We start from the raw sequence: 19,672 nt of genomic DNA on the forward strand, positions 1-19,672 counted from the left end.
ACCAATTAGCATGCACCGTCAGCGTTCTCGACCATTCATCCCAGCGACTGCGCAAAATAGTGAACAAACTTGGTAGAGAAAGTGGGCTGGGTAACACCAAGTAGTCGGTGCGGTGGGCGGGGAGTACAGATTATTTAAAATATGATATTATCTTTCTTGCTGGCAAATGAATTTAATAAAGAAAACGAACAAAAGTATTCATTCGGAATATTTCATATTTATTTTAATCTGAATTATGTGATGATATTGGGGGGGTTATTTTAGCTGGATCTGATTTTTGAGGGGGTTATGACCCCCGTAAACCCCGTGCAAATTGCGCGCATGGCCCTATGGACCACTCTGAATATCTTAGCAGTAAATTAGTACATACAGGGAAAGTTGTTAAGCAACCTCCAACTTTTTTGAAGAATATGTATGTAAAAATCTGTTTTCTGCTGCTAACTTTAATGTGTTTTGTGATCTAATTTGTGTACTCATTTGAAACCTCTGTTCAAATTAAGGTGAATATAATCAGAATGTAATAATGATTCTTTGGACAACACTAGTCAAATTGAACTTAAATTAGACAAGTGAGAAAGCCCTACACCAGCAAGATCTTCATAGAGCTGTGTCTCCAGTAGTGGGAGGTTGTCTGTCATGGTGGATCGAGTGGACTCTAATGAGGGGCTCGATTGCCGTCCTCCTGACAGCCTCAATCTCAGAGAGCACTAACAAGACGGCCACCTGATGCAATCATAATCTGATTCAGTGACAGAGCCCCAAAGTCCAGTCTAATGTCGCAGTCTTGTGGCAATAATGCACATTACTGTGGTGACACCTTAAGATCCCACTCACTCATGTTGTAGTATTCATAACTCTAGTTACTTCAGCAGCAACCCACATGTTGCTAGTTCAGTCAAACTTGGATATAAAACCCATACTTATAAATGGTGATTAAATTGACACAATAGTGTGCAACAGTTGGGTTCTGGAAGTAAAAACTTCATTCATTTTCTCCATAGGGAAACTGATTTTGAACTTATAAACCTTGCTAATCGTTGGTATTTGCTTCTGGTGAAGATATCAGCCCACATTAATTCATCATATTTTTTTAAATAATCGTGTTTAACAGAGGAATTCCTGGTAAAATACTACATTACCCATAATTTTGTTAGCTCAGCCCACTCCCATGAAGCACTGCGATTGGTGTAATCGAGTCGATCACTCTACACAAAATATTTACATTTTTGTATATACTGTATATGCATATTTTGCAATAAACTTAAATATATATATATAATCAATATTTGTAAGTGAGTAGTTTTGTTTCTCCATTTTTTTATTCTGTTTTGCTGTTTGCAATGCTTCATGGTATTGTAGCTCCTTCACTCACTAAGCTCTTAAGTACACAGTCTTGTCCTTTTGTATTAAAGTTTATAGTGTTGGGATTCACCCCGTAGCTGATTGTCTTGGTTTATGGCTTATTACTGTTTAACGAAGACTTTTGTTTTTTAATCCCTATGGGGAAAATAAATGGAAAAAATACTTCCAGAAACTATGGCGCTGAAAAGGGGGGTGGGCACTAATGCACTCTCTTGGTTGATATAGTTTTTGCACCTGATATCTCAAACAAACAGAAGTGCCCAAAAACCTAAGAAATACTGAGAGATACCAATGTCCTCTTGCATTGGATAAAGTGTAACGGCCAACTTGGATCACGTGTGCCTTAATAACCAATCACATTACAGCCTCAACGTCACTGAATTTATTTCAGAGTTGTGCGACAGTCAATCACTGTATGCAGTATACCATAGAAATAAATAATAAGTGCCGTAAACTGAATCCCACCTGTCACAAAATTGTCAGTGACTTGTCTTATAAACTTTTTTTTTTTCTCAGTGTAAACAACCTCTTTTTTTTTGCCAACCTAGAGGCTTTCCTTAAAGCTGTGTTGTTCATAAATCACTACACTATTGACAATAGTCAATAGACTTTTTTTTCCTGCAAAATTTTGTTGGAAATTTGCCCGCCGCACCTTTAGATAACAAAATATCCAACCAAGTGCTATTTATTACATAAATATAATATATAGTAACAGAACAAAAATTATTTTCAGTAACACTTTACAATACGTTTCTGTTTCACAGTGTCACGTGAGATCCCAACACAGAATCCCCCTTCCAGTGTCTGGTCCAAAATGTAACTCCATCTTGTTCTGAAAATGTGATATTTAAAATACATTAATTAACATATTTTGATAATTAAGAATAAATGCCCTGTAAATGTATTTTTTTTTAATCATTTCTAATCAGGCACCAAATATAGTACCTTTAAAAAGGTCAACCAATGAAGTAGCTTTGGGATCCAAGAGGTTTTGGATTCTGCGGGGGAACAGGATTCTGCATTACACTGGTTTAAAAAAAATAATAATCAGCTGACTAAGTTTGAGTCAGAGGCCCCACCAATTTCAGTGCCCCAGGTTAATGTTAATATTGGCCTTGTTAGCAAGGTTTGTTTCGAGGTACCAGGACATGATTTTTTTTTTTTATTCACCCAAATGGCTACATCTCCACATGTATCCTCTAAAATGCATGCTGTTAAATGAAGGACTTCATCGTCAGCACATCACGACTAATTAGCATGCCTCCACTAGCCACGCTCACCTAGCACTACAGAAAGTCAAGTGCCTCTGTCAGCAGTTTATGAACATGTGTTAGGCCGGCTCAGACGCTCATTAGCCAGTGGTAGAGTTGGCGCACACAGCTGCAGTCCGGTCTACAGAGCGCATGCCAAAGTACATTCATCTTTCCTGCGATTATCACAATGTGAACATGTTTAGCAAGGATGAACGAGCATGTTAAAAATGGCAATGTCACCTCACATTTGTTTTATTTGACCCAGAGACATTTTTCATGCAAGAGGAGAAAATGTCAATTTTGGCTCATCACCTCAAAATATGGCAGAGGAATGTGTGTGTTTTGCATTCACCACTGATTTCCCTCTCCACACGCTCTCATTTATATTTATCAGGGCATAACAGGCATGACCTTGCTGATGTAATGCATTACAGTTTGGTGCTAGTGGGCACTGATGATCCATTGTTTACCGCTACGTGTGTGCGAGTATGTGAGAGAGAATCGCAAGGCTCTTTGGCCTCTGCCAAATGCACTGCCAGTTGGTCCGTGTAGTGCGCGATAGAGGAACTGACCCGAGAGAGCATTTTTGTGCTCGTGCCAAGCCTGTAGCGTGTGGAGTGCCAGACTCTCCCGCACTTTACGGACTGGTGTTAACAGTGTTCTCTCAACACCAGGCAGGCATGATAAAGTCCAACCGCTGGGAATGACTATCCAGTCTGTATCAAGGAATGACGCTGTGTGAGTGAGATGTTGTGCTAGTGAGGGAGGGCTGCCCCCTTAAGGGACAACTGTCTGCTCTGTGGAAGATATTGTTTATTGAATCGTCTTCAGACCTCCTGTGTTGGGTAATAACCGAGCGCTGCCACTGTGATCTCACCCAGAACAACTGATGGCTTAATCAAAAAAAGCCATTTGTCAATATCCTATCCCTTCCAATGAAGATTTTTTTTTTAATCCAGCCAATTTAATAGGAATCTATGCGATCAAGAATTTCGCAAGATTTCCCAATCCACATTTCGTTCAAGTTCAATTTGGTTGCACAAATTCGCAGAAAGCTGCTTGGTTTGAAAGTGACTTCTGTGTGAGCTGTGCTTCATACATTTTATACATACACTAATTGACAATTGACCATTGCTCCCACAAAATTTGGCCGAATATGTGGCCGCACCTTAAGATAACAAAATATCAATATATAATGTATAGGAATAGTGGTAACTCTTTACAATATGGTTCATTAACATTATTTCATTAGGTATCATAACTAACAATGAACAACAATTTTACAGCATTTATTAATCTAGCATTTGATAATTTGTATTTATAAAGTACTATTGTTAATTCATGTTAGTTCATCTTTTAACTTTTTTTGCAGTCAATTTAGCACAATTTTTGTACTTTGTTTCTATACCTCCAAAGTAAATGAATTGGTTACCTCAAAAGAAGCCATACATTCAATCATTACAATAATAACTGTTGTATTTGTACTATGTCTCGAGTGTGATTAACAAAAGTGGAAAAAATGTGTTCTATTTGTAACAAATATATATTTTATGTGTGTGGTAAGAGAGATAAGTAATCAATGAGGAGGAACATAACAATTGTTCTGCATGTGAGTGGATGATTGTTCCTTGCTGTAATTGTTGCATGTTATTCTATTATAAAATGGGTTCAATAGCTGTGCTGCAAAAGTCAATATGTCACATTACCATACCTACACACACTGTAATCTGAACCAGAGGACCTACACAGATACACCTTCCTCACAGATATAGCAAAACATTAATTTAAAGGTAGGGTAGGCAATTTCGGAGAGGCTAGCAATAGCAAGCTAGCTTCGAAAGCATAAGATCCCACACTCCTTTCAGAGTGTCTCCAAAGCCATGACTCCTTCAAAGTCTGCAAAGTGTCACAAGAAACGCGTTAAATTACCTCGTCTCAAAGTTCATAACATTACAACAATAATGAATATAAACAACTTACAGAGCTCTAGTTGTACCACCTGACTACAGCAGGTTCAATTCGGCGTTGATAGTGTTGACATAGAAACGCATAAATCTGAGTCTGAGGACGTGAACGGCTCTGGATAGAACGTCAACGGGTTGCCATCTTATAATTACGGTTACAACATGGCGTGAATGCCGCAAAAGCTTGTTTCTTTGGTTCAGGAGGAAATGTTAAAAGTGGCTGCTGTTTGTTTTGGTGCTCGGTGACTGTCTACAACTCTGCATAGCCTCATGAAACGCGCTGATGGTAAGACATTGTATTCGACATTCGGTCCGGATCCAATGATTGGATGAACATTCTTTTGGTCCTGAGACGTCCACAGAAGATATATGTGAAAGAAAGAAAATATATATATATATATAATAATATTTAGACCACTAGTATTGATTGCTATAAAGATGTGAAGAGTTTCAACCGGTATAACAAAAAGTGTATATGAAAAAAAATACCTACCCTACCTTTAATGCAGTCTCCTTTCAATGTTCAAACACAACATGGAGGTATCTTTCAGTGATTTAGTTTAGCTGTACCACGCAAAAGCCATCTAAAGAGAACTATGACCTTTGTCACCCTTTGATTATGTGCGTGGGTTTTAATAAACATTAATGAAGTGATCTTGACTGTTATACTTGAACTGATCTTTGATTACTAAAGTACATTCAGCTCTATCTTTAAATACGAATGTGTTTTTGTGAAGCTCTTTACCTTTATCCAGTGGAAGGAGGGAGTAGCTTAATTGTACTTCCAGCTCTTGCTGTAAATGTCAGTCAGTCAAAGAGTATCAAATAAAACTGATTTGCTTAATTAGCTTCCCTTGATTAAGTGCATCAGCCTAATGAAGCTTAATGGAGGCGTGTCAACAAACAGTTATTTCTGTCAAAAAAAGGGTTATTTTGTGAAACTTCAGATGAAAAATTGGTAACGCTTCCTTTTACAGTCCTGTTACCCATGTACTTACTACGTACTTATTATAGTAATTATAATTACTGGGTAATAACTAGGTACTAACCCTGAACCTACCCCTAACCCATGTACTTACCTTATATTAGCCAGTACTTTCTAGGTAAGTACACTGTAAGTACACGTAAGTACTGTACTGTAAAAGGCAGCGTTACCGAAAAATCTTTCATGAAACCTTTGAAGAGTTGAACAAAAACATGATTGGGTTAAATGTTAAATATTACAGAGATAATGACTATCCTGGTGCAGATTCAGACTTTTATCCTTTCCATTCTCAGGTCGACGCGGGACAGTGAAGATGACGATGACGAAGAGCGAAGAGGAAAGACGTGTACTCTACAGTACCAGAGGGCCATGGTGCGTGTGCTCACACACTTTGTGGCCGAATCCTCTGAGACGCGAGGTCAGCTGGCCCACATGCTAGGCAGTGATTGGCAGGTTGATATTACGGAGCTGGTCTGGGACTTCTTGAAAGTAGAGAATCCCCGAATCGCCAGGCTGAGAGAGGGACGTGTTTTGGAGGGCATGGACACAGGCATGACCAGCATTCAGGTATGCGTGTACTGTATATTTTCAATATTTTTGTCTGCCATTTCAGTCATGTGGAAGTCTCTTTAAAATATCAGATAATTTGACCTTTTTTGATGACAAGGCAAAGGTAGTTTGTAAAATGTAACATGGTGCCACTTAAAAACGTAATGATTTGTAAAAAAAGAAAAAAAAAGAAAAAGACTATTAAAGTCATTCCTATTAAAATGACTGGTAACACCTTACAATAAGGTTTCATTTGTTAACATTAGTTAACTATATTAGTTAACATGAACTAACAATGAACAATACTTATATTAATAAATAATGTAGAAGTCAATTGTCATTTCAAAATGTACTAATACAGTTTGAAAATCCAGTTATATTTGTTAACAGTTGTTAATGCACTGTTAACTAACATGAGCAAAGAATGAACAATTCGATTTTTACTAACGTTAACCACTTAAAACATATTGCTAATTGTCGGTTCATGTTCGCTAATGCATTTAACAAATGAGACATTATGTCTCGTAAGGTTCCCAAATGACTGGATTTCACATTCCCAATAAGTTAATAGGGGCTTTCGCACCGAAGGAACCTTTCCATAATTCCTAGAACTATTGGCAGAAGTATCTGGGTTTTGGCGTGTTCACACAGCAGGAACTAGGAACGATTTTAGTTGTAGGAACTCCTTTTGGAGTAACTAATTTCGCTCCTACTTCAGAGAACGGGTCTAAACCAGCACTATAGGAACTACCAGTGACGTTAGTGTACTCTGATTGGCTGAACGCACGCAAAACACCAGTACCCGCCATTTAAAAAAAAAAAAAAAACTATGTAAACACACAGATTATAGCCTATTTATTTACTCCAGAAATTAACTCTACGAACATGAAAAACAGTGATAGATGGACCTCTTAACCTTTACGCTAAGGAGAAAATTCAACGCAAATTTGATTGGACCAAGCCAAACATGATTATGTATTTCTGCTCGGCTAGCAACTCTGGACATCAACCACACGGCATACGCTAATACTTTTTCATATACTTTCTACTTTCTATGTATAACAGTTCTATCTAATAACTTGTAAGACAGATACGGAGAATGCGAGCACTATGTGCTCAGGTTCTGTTCTCAGTGCCATCAAAATAAAGGTCTGCTGCGCCGTGTCACAACAACAAGGGCTTACGTCACTTCGGAGTTCTTACTGGCGGTGTGAACGCAACCAGGAATATGTTTCTAAGGGAACCATTAGTTCTCGGGGAACCACCCTGGTGGCTAGTTCCCAGAACTACCCAGTGCGAAAGCCCCTATTAACTCTTTCCCCGCCAGCATTCTTTTTTTAAAGCTACAATATGTATTATTTTTTTCGCCACTAGGGGTCGCTAACTCTTACAAAAACAAACCTAAACGGTTGATAACGCAGTGATAAGCGGAATGATGGGACTTGCTGTCATGCTGATGGATTTAATAATGTTTATGGATGAGTGAAAACATTCGTGTTTTTTAACATGACTGTGGTATGAAGTAGGTCGCGATTGCTAATGAGAGACAGATATCAGCGCCACACGCGAATCCCACGGATATTAGGAATGAGGACATTTCATTCTACCAAACTACACACAGTGCTGAATTAATACTCACACAGGTCAGTTTATGTGACCAATTAAACTTGTGAGGTAACGCAGCGCTTTTTCACTTTGTCTAGCGTTACACTGTCATGCTAAACAGCATTTGAGTGTGTTGAAAGTTATGTTATTCTATGTGTTAGTTTGTTGGCTGTATGAGACTAGCAGTAAGCTAGATCAACATTAGAATAACATACTGATCATATTCTAACATTTCATCATGTTGAGCTATATAACTTTGATTTGTTTTATGTACATTTGCTCACCTGTCTAGTAAAGTACGTGCAAGAGTGGCGTCTCTGTCAAGTCGAAGTTTATCGCGGACGCGGAGCTCTCTGCATCTCGAAAACATCACACTGATATTGATCCTCATTTTAGTTCTCCTTTTGTCCCAAAGTCTGCTTGCCATGGTCCATAATGTTTGAACGAAACAAAAACAGCGTGCCGCTAGCTGCTATATCCATGGTTTTTAGATATTTTGATACAAAATTCTTACATATTGTACCTTTAAGTTGCCAGCCACCGCCAGCGTTTTTGGTCATTTTCACAAAGATTTCATGGCCTCCAGAATATTTTGTCGAATGAAAATCTGAACATGCAATATCAAAAAAAGAAGAAGAACATAGCCTTTGCTTTTAAACAAAAAAGCTGTTTTATTCTAGCTTTATGCATTCTTTTTTTATCAACACTTGAATGTGGGTAATTTTCATTAAAAAAAGTTTAAACAAAAAGTTTAGAAAATCGTGTTTTTTCAAAGACTACAACATGCATAAGAGATGCTTTTATCGTTTGTTTCTGCTTCTTTTTTTCTTCTTCTTTTTTTGTGCCTGTTTTGATCTAGAGATTCTCTTCTCTTTCAGAAGTTGTGTAATAGTGCCCCCTACTATATAACCATCCTGAAGGGGGAATAAATCAATGGTGGGGAAAGAGTTAAATTGAAATGAAACTTTAATTGAAAAAAATATAAATATATATTATTTTTAAACCACATGAAACCAATGTAAACACAGCAAGTACATTTTTTAAGAACTTGGCACATCTTTTTAAAACAAGATATTTCCTTTTCTTTGTAATGGACACTTTTGCACTGTAAATAAAGTCCCCTCACTTTTTCTGTAAGTCTGAACACAGCTAATACTAAGCCGTTGCCTTTTCCGCAGCCCACTTTTCTCTGTCTCCAGGAAAGTGGGCTGATATTGCTGTGAAAACATGTGTCTGAGGAGGTGTTCGTCATCTGGATTTATTTTGTTTTTCCTGTCTGCTTTGAGACCAGATACCTAATATCTGCTCGTCTGCAGTGAAAGTGTGGGCAGGCAAGAGACTGTCTGTAACACCTTTGTATTGCATCAATCACTAGATGGGTTTACAGCTCTGTGTTTCTGATATTTCTCCCTGTAATTGGAGGCAATCCTCGTGGGCAGAGCTGTATCCACCAACCCAGATTGCTTATGATGCTTGTATTTAATATCGCACTTTTGTGTGTATGCTCCGCTCCAGGTTCTGTCCCTGCTGTCAGACTCTATCCTGGCAGAGAAGACAGTGAGGGTTGTGGATTATCGAGTGACCATCACTGAACTGGGGCTGCAGTTGGTCAGTGGTCTCACACTCAGCCTGCAGCTCAGCACAGGAAGTAACCGAGCCATCAGCGCCACGGCAACCACACAGGAAGTGCTCAGCAATCCTAAACAGGTCATTTAGCAGATTTAAATATGTGCTCAGATTCAATATGTGCTGTTTACTGCCACACAAATAAATATTTATACAGAAGGCCAACAAATTTAAAGTATGTGACTTATGCTGAAGAAACAAGCATTCTTGTAGCTTTAAAATGAAAGAATCCTCGAAAGAGAATCGTTGTATCATTTTTACTTTGGTGACAACAAATCTACAGAACCAAACCCTTGTAATCGATCACTTATCAAAATAACATCTAACAGGATAAACTGGAATGAAATGACAGCCAGTACACAGCTTTTATTTAAAGTTCCCCTATTATGCTATTTTAAAGTTTCCTAATGTTGTTTTGGAGTCTCCTACTCAAGGTTTACACATAGGTTTACATGCATCAAAGGTAAAAAAAAAAACTCTTTCATTTCCCCATAATAAACATTTGCACATCACCACATTTTCAATGATTCTCAAACGACTCTATGGATGAATCAATCTCTGCAAATGCCTCCTTTCCGCGAGCTACTCTGCTCTGATTGGCCAGACAGCTCAGTCTGTTGTGATTGGTCTACCGCGTTACAGCGCGCGTGTCGAAAACAAAAATGGCCATTGCAATAACTGAACGCCAGCACAGGGATTGTACACCGTAAACTAAAGACAGTAACGAACAATGACGTCGGTTTCTCAGTGATACGCTGTTTAGTTTGAGGTACAGTATGAGATGTTGCAACTGTAATTCCTCACCATCAGCATTAACAAGAGTATGTCCATCAATAAATCGACTATTTTACTTATACTTATTTATTTACGGAGTATTTTTCTTATTTATTGTGGTGAACATGTGGGAACTGTATAATAACAGTGTATACATTAGCCGAGCTCTAGAATGACTGATGTAACAAACGTTGGTAAAACAAATCTTGATCCATGCTTAATCTTTACTCAAAGTAGTGAGAACGACAGACAATCTGCATTAATAGACACAGTTTTAGGTAATAGTGGCCCACAGCTGCTTTGCAGAAGTATTAAGCCAGTTAGCAGGAGACCAACACAATATAAAACTCAAAACAAACTATTTGGAACACCGGTAGAAATATATACATCAATAATTATTCATACTTACAGGTTGTGATTCTGAGCAAGTTAGTCCAAATTAACTGGGTACTGACCCATCTTTCTAGAGCACATGTTTTGTGAATCCTGCATTGAACTCCGAGATTTGAGAAGCAGTCGTCAGTCAAATAAAGGGAACACAGCAAAAGTTTAGGATTATACTGCTGTGGTATCGTGGTACAGATGAACTTTAACCACTGATTCTTCACATGCTTCTCGACATGATGCTATCCACAGGAATCAGCTGCAGTGTTTGAGGTTCAAGTTTTCCCTGGTGTCTGCGCGCGCAATAAGTGGACGGGCAATATGCTAATGTTTCGTCTTGACGTTACAACGAAACGGCTTAGGACTCATTTAATTGACTCAGAGTCGACTCTTACTTACTGAGCTAATGTTCCAAATATGGTAAGGGGCGTGACATTTCCGTCACACGCGTAAGGTATTCGGCCTATCACAATGCATTGGATCGCTGGCCAATCAGAGCACACCGCGCTTTTCAGAACGATGAACTTTGTAAAAAAAACGCCTTTGCGTTTCAGAAAGGCGGGGCATAGAGGGGCAACAATAATGTATGATGTGTGTAAAATAATGACTTTTTTAACCTAAAAACGCATAAACACATTGCATTAAACCAAATACACAAAAAAAATTCTTTTTAGAACCATCATATGACCCCTTTAAAGTGACATGACATAAACTGCAGCATGCACTTAGAATAAACAAAATGATATCGTCCGCTGGTGTAGATGCTAATATAGTTATTTTTTATTGTTATCGTCCTCAAGAGAGTTCATTTCACTCATAACAAAAAGTAAATTGTAACTGTTTTTTTTTTTGCCTTTGCAGCAATGTTTAGATATGTCGTTCAGAGAAGTTTGTTTTTATTAATGTAAATCTGTAAATATCCACCATATAGAACTACTAAGAAAAATTAGTCCATTGTTTAAATAGTTTACATCAGCACAAGCAGGTATTTTGATGAATAATTACTTCCAATAATCCTGTATGAGGAATAAATAGCTTTTCTTAATTTCTTTGCAATGTATGTAAAGCATTTAGATTGTTAATATATTATAGATTCAGGTTGTGTATTTTGCATCTGATTATCCTTCAGTTTGTTGAATTAACTTGTGGGAATAATACATTTTAAAAATATAGTTTCTAAATACTCCAAGCCAACACGTATATCGCATACTTAATGTCAATTTATTAGTTAATGTGAATTAATCACAGACAATAACGATCAACAATATCTATCTTGAGATTCATTTATTTCACAGTAAGAATTATTAAGATTTGGTCTCTTGAAAAACAGTTTGGTGCTTTTCTCTGGAAATACTTCTTGGAAAATGCTCCACTTGCATTCACTAACAGTAGCCCATTATATAACACAGTCAATACTCACCGCAATTCCTTCTTTCTATAACAGCCTATTTAAGGAGTTTTTTTCCTAAACTGGTCATTTGTTACACAAGTGTGATGTATAACCCAGGGATGAAAGTAACTATGGTTGCCTATGGTTACAGCTGTCATGCTTAATTATGGCTTAGTTAATGGACTCAGAGGAGGTGGTTAATTTGCAGTGCCTCAGTACCTGGACTCAATATAATTATCTTCTAGTTGACAGTCTTAATCAATATGACACACCTCAGTTTAGCAGCAGCGCAGTGCTGTTAGCCCAATCCTTTCAATTAAGACAGACATACGTGTGTGTTTGTGTATTTCAGAGGCTTTGGTAGTCTGTTAATTCCTGTGGAACCTGGTGTGACAATACATATTAAGTACCAAAGAAGAGAACATGAATTTCAAGCAAGTCAACGGGATATTGGAAACATACAAAGACAATTGTATTCATCCTCATATTTTATGCTGAATTACCACTAAAACTGAATGGCTCCGTTTAAAAACCTATTTGTTTCCTACAAAGGCAGCATTTTATGCTGTGTGTGCTAGTCAGCAAGCCATATCTCTTGTGCACAGCTACTTTTCCACACACGTGAACAACAAGCCGTTACGGTTATCTTTCATGGTGTTCAGCGCCGTCCCCAATCTGCAGCCTGCCACAGTCTCCTATTGAGAACACACAGATGGTGCACCATGTTAAATGTGCTTAAAATGCCCATAGCTGAAGGGGAACTTCATAAATGACTGATTTGGAACACTCTACATAGGCAGTAACTCTGCTACAATCATATCTAATAAAATTGTGTTTCTTATATTAATACATAAGACACAACTCAAAAAAGATTTTAACGTAGGCCTGTGTGACATGAGGTAGTTACAATAATTATTGTTTACCAACATTATAAACATGTATTTTAGTTCCCTTGACTCCACAACAAATCTTACATTTAGCATTGTTCAGAACAGAACTGGAATGAAAAATACAAGTGTAAAACAAACAAATTATGGTGGCATTCATAATAAATGCCAAGCCTAGACAAAATTATTTAAAGCGAAACTGAAGCTACCAGCAATGTGGGAAATGCGCTATACACAGGGTTCCCACGGGGTCTTAAAACATCTTAAAAACGGCCAGATTTTCATCCGAGGTCTTAAATTTCGTTTTCATTTAGTCAGGTCTAAAACAGATTTTACCCTCGTTCGTTTCCAGAAACGCTGGCCGCAGAAAGTCGGAATAAATGCAATACTTGCCCGCGAAATACGTCTGCGTCTCCTCAGAGTTTGTTAAAGTTCGGCTACGTGTGGAAAATGGGAAAGTGTATTTTCAACGAGACATGGCTAGATCACAGCGATTTCCGCTGTTGGTTTCAAGCGGTACCCAGCTCCAGGTACGAGGCTCGCTGCAAACTTTGCAGAAAAAATATTCAATTAGGGACTCTGGGTGTGAAGGCGCTGGAGTCACACACCAGAGCGGAGAAACACTAGCTAGTCGCAAAATGCCTTCAGTGGACTCGGCCAATTAGCCAGTTTTGTGGCCCACCCCTGCCGTCGTCCTCCTCAATGCCTGCCCTCCGGTCTCCGGTCTCCGGTCTCCGGTCTCCGGTCTCCGGTCTCCGGTCTCCGGTCTCCGGTCTCCGGTCTCCGGTCTCCGGTCTCCGGTCTCCGGTCTCCGGTCTCCGGTCTCCGGTCTCCGGTCTCCGGTCTCCGGTCTCCAGCGCAATATCATCGCAGCTCCGCCGAACGACCTTCCCTCTATAAAGAGGGAATTGATTCATAATCTTACCGGGCTGTATGTCGTACTCGTAATGTTCGACGAAAGCCTAAATCAGACCACCAAGACCAAGCAGCTTGACGTCCATGTTAGTTCCTGGAACAATGGAATTGTTAAGTCGAGGTTCCTGGGCTCACAGTTCATGGGACATGGGACAGCTCGGGATCTACTGAAACATGTCAAAGTAAGTGAAAGTTGAATGGGCTATTCTTTTACTTATCAATTTTGAGACTAAGGGAACAATACATGTAGAAAGTAATGTCTGTCTACACATTTGAAGCTGTAGCCTACATAGAAAAAGTAACCTAACATTGTATATGGTTTCATTTATTTGATCAGTTTAGATTAGATTAGCCTTTGATTGTCTCAAACAAAAATCCGGCAATCGAGAGATAGGGAATATAGGGTAACATACAGTTTAGGTCACATTAGCAGTCATAGTTCTACACACCTACAGAGATACATGAAGAAAGGCTGGTAGTCAAACATGTAGATAGTTAAATGTACATTGACTGTGTGTGTGTGTGTCATTGCTTTAATGATGTATATCTGTCTTTTTATTTCTCCTTATTTTCAATACACAAGGAGTCTTTGGATCAATTGGACCGCAGCAGGCTGATGTCAGTCTCCATGGATGGACCTACTGCTCCTCCAGCTTGACCATGCTGAGAACTATGGGGTGCACAGCTGGTGCCCGTAGGCAGCTGTGGGCTTCACACACTGCATAATGCCTTCAAGGCTGGCTTTTCGATGTGGCATGTGGACAAGATATTAAAGGCAATGCACTGCACACATTATTCCACCATGTTCCAGTGAGGAGAGAGGACTACGGGAGGTCACCAAATCCACAGTGTTCCCTCAGCCATTCTGCGGCCATTGGTGGGTGGAAAATCTTCCGGTTATTGAGAGGGCTCTGGCGGTCTGGCCATCTCTCAAGCTATACATGGATGCTGTGCACAGAAAAGAGCTGCCAAACCCCAAGACGGCATCATTTGACACCATTGAAGCAGCCCACAACGATCCTTTAACAATAACGAGGATGCACTATGCCTTTCTTTGGCAAAGACTTGGCTGAGTTGATTAAGGTAATTATTTACAGTATATGGGCATAAACCTCTCAGCATACATTCTATTTGTTTATTTATTCATCTCTGGCGATTGCTTTTATCCAAGTTAATCAAAGTATTTGTCACATTGTTAGGCCTGCATGGGAAGTATTTTAGGGCCAGTCTCCTCTAGAGCAAGTGAATGTTAATTGCTTTGTTAATTGAATGAAACCCTTTCAACTCTGTTGTTACTACTTCATTTGTCTTCGGACAGAGTCTACTGAGGCTCTTTGTTAAAAGAGAGGTCCTGCAAGACATCACTGCCATTCAGCTTACCACACTGGACCTGTCTGACAAGAACTTGCTCCTCCTCCCAAAGAGGGTTGACATCGGCTTGGTTGCTGAGGCAGCTCTCAAGGTATTGTCACGATTCTTCTTGAGGTTTTGGAAATAATGATCAATATGCAAGTGTCATTTCGTTTAACATACTCCAAACATGTCAGTTGTAAATTGTGCAACAGGAAGAAACTTTACCATTGCATGAAGTCTCATGATTGCCCAATCATGTGTACTTTTTAAATTAAACTTTTTTTTTTGTACTACTGACATGTATTTTTTATTGCACATTCCCCTGTCCAGAACAGTAAAAGTGCAGAGCTAAGGGTCCTTGAGTTTAGGAGGGATTGCATGCAGGGACTCTCAAACATCGTGAGGAAATTTCAGGAGAGGAGCCCCTTGAAATATGCAACAGTAATGGCTCGTTTCCACTGAGGCGTACGGTACGGTACAGTACAGTACGGTTCGGGTCGGTAAACCATGATCTGGCTAGCGTTTCCACTGCCAACAGTACCCTTACTTGATAGGCGTGGTGTTTGCCGGAAAGAAGCGATCGACGTCATTTTTGCGCGAAGAAAGCGACATAGTAAACAACAATGGATGACAGACAGCAGATCTTGTTCTTGCTTCTCGGCATGTTTGTCACAAGAAACAAGCGCTGGCATTAGGCGTTTCTCAATACCAAGTAGCCACGCAAAGTCCGACTCAGGAGAATGACTCCCGAGGACGCGAGTCCAGTAATTCTGCGGATGGAACAGTGCGTTCTTGAATGCGCCACTCAGCTCGCTCTGCTACTCCGGTTATATACATTTTAGGTAACAATAAAACGAAATATGTTATAAAACACCACTCTGCTTCTTTTCAATTTAATTTAAATACATTTTAAACATTATAAGCACGCAAATGTGGTTCAGGCAACGCATAGACTATTGATTATATTCACTGCATGTATGTAACGTTATATTTATAACAAAACTAAATATAAAACACAATCCTGCCTCTTTTCGTTTAAATTTAAAAATATTAAACATATTCCAGGCAATGTATTGCATTGGTACAAATGTTGCAATAAACAACATTACAGATGATCTTGTAATAAAATAAAAAAAATGACAAAACTATCTATTTTTGTTGAATTTCAGTTTTATCAATAATAGCCATTATAAAAGTATAAGTAAAAGGTACAAAAAGATATACAGTAAAGCTTTAATAACATAAAGCAAACAATTCAGCCAAATATACAAATTCAGCGCTCAAATATATGAAACTTCACTTAGCCTTCTGCCAAAACTATTGGCCAGGGAACGAATTATAGATTCACGAGACCAAAGATCGCCTGTTAGGTCTGTACAAGACGAATTATATCTCATGTTTAACCACTACAGAGACGTCAGAGTCAGCGGCAAACATCAGAACGACTAGCCGAGGAAAGGCTGCTCCAGGCGGGGTACTTGAGCGCCGAGCACCCGGTGATTGCTTGGAATGGATCTTCAAATTATGATAAATCTATATAATAAACCACAGATTTGAGCTTTAAAAAACTGCTTTCTCGCCTGAAAAACTCTTAAAACTACATTTCGTGACACAATAACAGTAGTATTATTTCAACTGTATATTAAAAAAATGGCGCTTCTAATGCCCTTGTAGCACGCGCAAGTGACGATACTCTGTCAACCAATCAACGTTCTGCAGTGAGTCTAGCTCCACCTTTTAGTACCGTACCACTGTGCTAGGTACCACAACGGAAGGGTACCCAAAAAGTGGTACGGTACGGTTCGGCTTTTTGGTACCATTCACAACTTTTGACAGTGGAAATGCAAATAATTGCGAACCGAACCGAACTGTACCGTACCGTACCACTCAGTGGAAACGAGGCATTAGGCAGATGGAGTGTCTGGACCCGTCTCTCATGTTCAGGGACCCAGACAAAAGCAAGACTCAAATTAAATGTCTCATACAGACATTTCTGAAGGACAAGAGGCTGACAGGAGGTGTATCTGCTGGTAGGAATAGATTTGGAAGGGGTTATGAACCAAATTTCGAGTACCATGCTCAACTATACTCTGAATTTTTATAAGACTGTGTTGAGCATTCTCTCTGTTGCAGACATTTGGTCCCCCATTTGGCCCTTTTCTCTTTTCCTATCAGGGTATTGGTTTAGCATGGACATCTTGTGGGCACCTGTTCTGTGTGCAGTGGCTCATATGTATTGAATAAGTCCCATCATTTTACACAGGCTTTTGTTGTTATTGAAGACATTACATGGGTTAAGAGTTGGTTTGAGTCTTAGAGTGCTGTGATTTATATATGCATATTTGACCTTTCTTTTATGACTAACTTTGTTTTAGGGGATACCATTGTCCAACAGTTTGAGTCTTTCCTGTCCGTTGAGGCAAGGAACGAAGAACTTCTCACCTTCCAGCCATTTGAGAACCGACTAGAAACCTTCCTGCATGAGAGGTTAAGCCGTCCCTATCCTGCTGGTTGGGATTTTTGCCAGAGGTTGCTCCTTCTTTCACATGGGCAGGCCTCCGTTGAAAGGGGATTTTCGGTTAACAAGGAGGTGGAGATTGAAAATATGCATGAGGAGACCATCGTCACAAATAGGCTGATCTGCGACTATGTGGAGATGCATGGGGGTGTGACAAAGGTTCCCCTCACCAGAGAGCTCCTAACATGGGTGGGTGCAGCCCGGTCAAGGTACCGCATCTTTCTTGATCAGGAGCGCACCAGGAAAGAATCGGAAATGCAGAGCCAGAAGAGAAAGCTGGCAGAGGATGGTTTAGAGCAACTAAAAAAGAGGAAGACCAGTTTAAAGAGGTGTCCAACTGTCTTGCTTGCCAGGGAAAGGCTGGCTCAAAGATGGCCCAGCTCCTATCCAAGTCTAAAGGTGCTAAAGGGGAGGAACTCTTAGGCACATGTAATCTCTCTCTCTCTCTCTCTCTCTCTCTCTCTCTCTCTCTCTCTCTCTCTCTCTTCTCTCTCTCTCTCTCTCTCTCTCTCTCTCTCTCTCTCCTCTCTCTCTCTCTCTCTCTCTCTCCTCTCTCTCTCTCTCTCTCTCTCTCTCCTCTCTCTTCTCTCTCTCTCTCTCTCTCTCTCTTCTCTCTCCTCTCTCTCTCTCTCTCTCTCTCTCTCTCTCTCTCTCTCTCTCTCTCTCTCTCTCTCTCTCTCTCCTCTCTCTCTCTCTCTCTCTCTCTCTCTCTCTCTCTCTCTCTCTCTCTCTCTCTCTCTCTCTCTCTCTCTCTCTCTCTAACATAGTTTGGAGTAGCCTGTTCAATCTCTATTAGGCTATTAATATGCTGTTTTGTAATGTAAATAAATATGAGATGAAATCTGTTCTATTTGAGGGCAAGTTTGTTTTAGCCTATTTTCATTTTGGGCCTAAGGCATTTGGCACGTTGTTGGGTGTGGAAGGTTACTAATGTGATTGCTTGATCTGTAAATTAAATCAATCCTTTTTCAATGACTTGAATTTCTTTGATTTGAATATGTGTTTGGTAGGTCTTAAATTTAAATCTTTATGGTCTTAAATTTGACTTACTGAAACCTGCAAGAACCCTGTATACAAATAAACCTGGGCTCATGCACCTCTCTCATTCAGAACAAATCCAAATATGCTTTGTGCCGTGTTTTGCAAGTCACTTTGGAATATGGAATAAGTTGAAGCACATTTCAGATGATACATATATTTTTTTTTTACTCTTTCAGTAAAACTTATTTTCTGTTGCAAAAATGTCGGATTTAAATGGTTAAATGAGCTCAGATTTAATATGTGCCATTTATTACCACACTAAAAAAAAACATTTCAAAACGAAATATTCATATGTATAGCCAATAAATTAGAGAAACAATGTGCTGAAGAAACAAGCATCTGAAAGCTACAGCAACCAAACTCTTTTAATCGATCGCTTGTCAAAATAACATGCAGCAGGATAAATTGGATGATGGCATTTGCACTAATTAATACCAATTAAATAAGTCTATCTCCAAGAACGCTGGCCATTATAAGGATGAAAAAAATCAAAATCAGATGTCATAAAAAAAATTAAAAAAGGAAAAAAAAAATCTATTTAAAACAGATTGCAAATCCGGAATATATAAACACACTGCATAATCCTTCTGGAGCTCACAGTATGCTTTTAAAGTATTACAGATATCATAATGAGCACCTCCCTCATTCGCTGTCTCACTGCATGATTAGAGTGCTCTGGGAGTTCCCCTCCCCTCTAGAAGGATTTGTAGCATGTTATTCACGGACAGGCAGCGAGCATTGATGTCTTGGTAAGTGAAGAGCTTTAAGATGCTTGTGTTGCAAATCCCTATATGCAGCTCCATATCCGTAATGGCACTGTTATCTCCTCATATCTTTTTTAATCTGACTCCTCCTGACCCTCCAAGTAGAGCAGACACAACTCTGATCTCATGGCCTACATTAAAGGATTGCTGTGTGGATTCAGACACAGTATATTAGTAAAGTCACAGGCAACGAAATGGGCTCCACCTCAATATGAGGGCGTGAACTCGTTGTCTACTGCCAACACAGGCACTATACATGGTGTGTGAGAGGCTATTCATAAGGTCTGTGTCAAAAGAATGCT

General features: G+C 39.3%; 1 protein-coding gene across 1 annotated transcript in view; it reads left to right on the top strand.

Moving 5' to 3' along the window:
* Positions 1–19,672, top strand: part of si:dkeyp-14d3.1 (transmembrane protein 132C) — a 433,321-nt gene that overhangs the window by 411,061 nt on the left and 2,588 nt on the right. The window contains exons 7-8 of the mRNA XM_056246615.1: positions 5,858–6,131; positions 9,234–9,425. Of these exons, the coding sequence (XP_056102590.1) occupies positions 5,858–6,131; positions 9,234–9,425 (466 nt within the window). The remainder of the gene's footprint in view (positions 1–5,857; positions 6,132–9,233; positions 9,426–19,672) is intronic.

The sequence above is a fragment of the Rhinichthys klamathensis genome, unplaced genomic scaffold, assembly GCF_029890125.1.
Source record: "Rhinichthys klamathensis goyatoka isolate OS25496 unplaced genomic scaffold, OSU_Roscu_1.1 h1tg000040l_1, whole genome shotgun sequence".
NCBI lineage: Eukaryota > Metazoa > Chordata > Actinopteri > Cypriniformes > Leuciscidae > Rhinichthys > Rhinichthys klamathensis.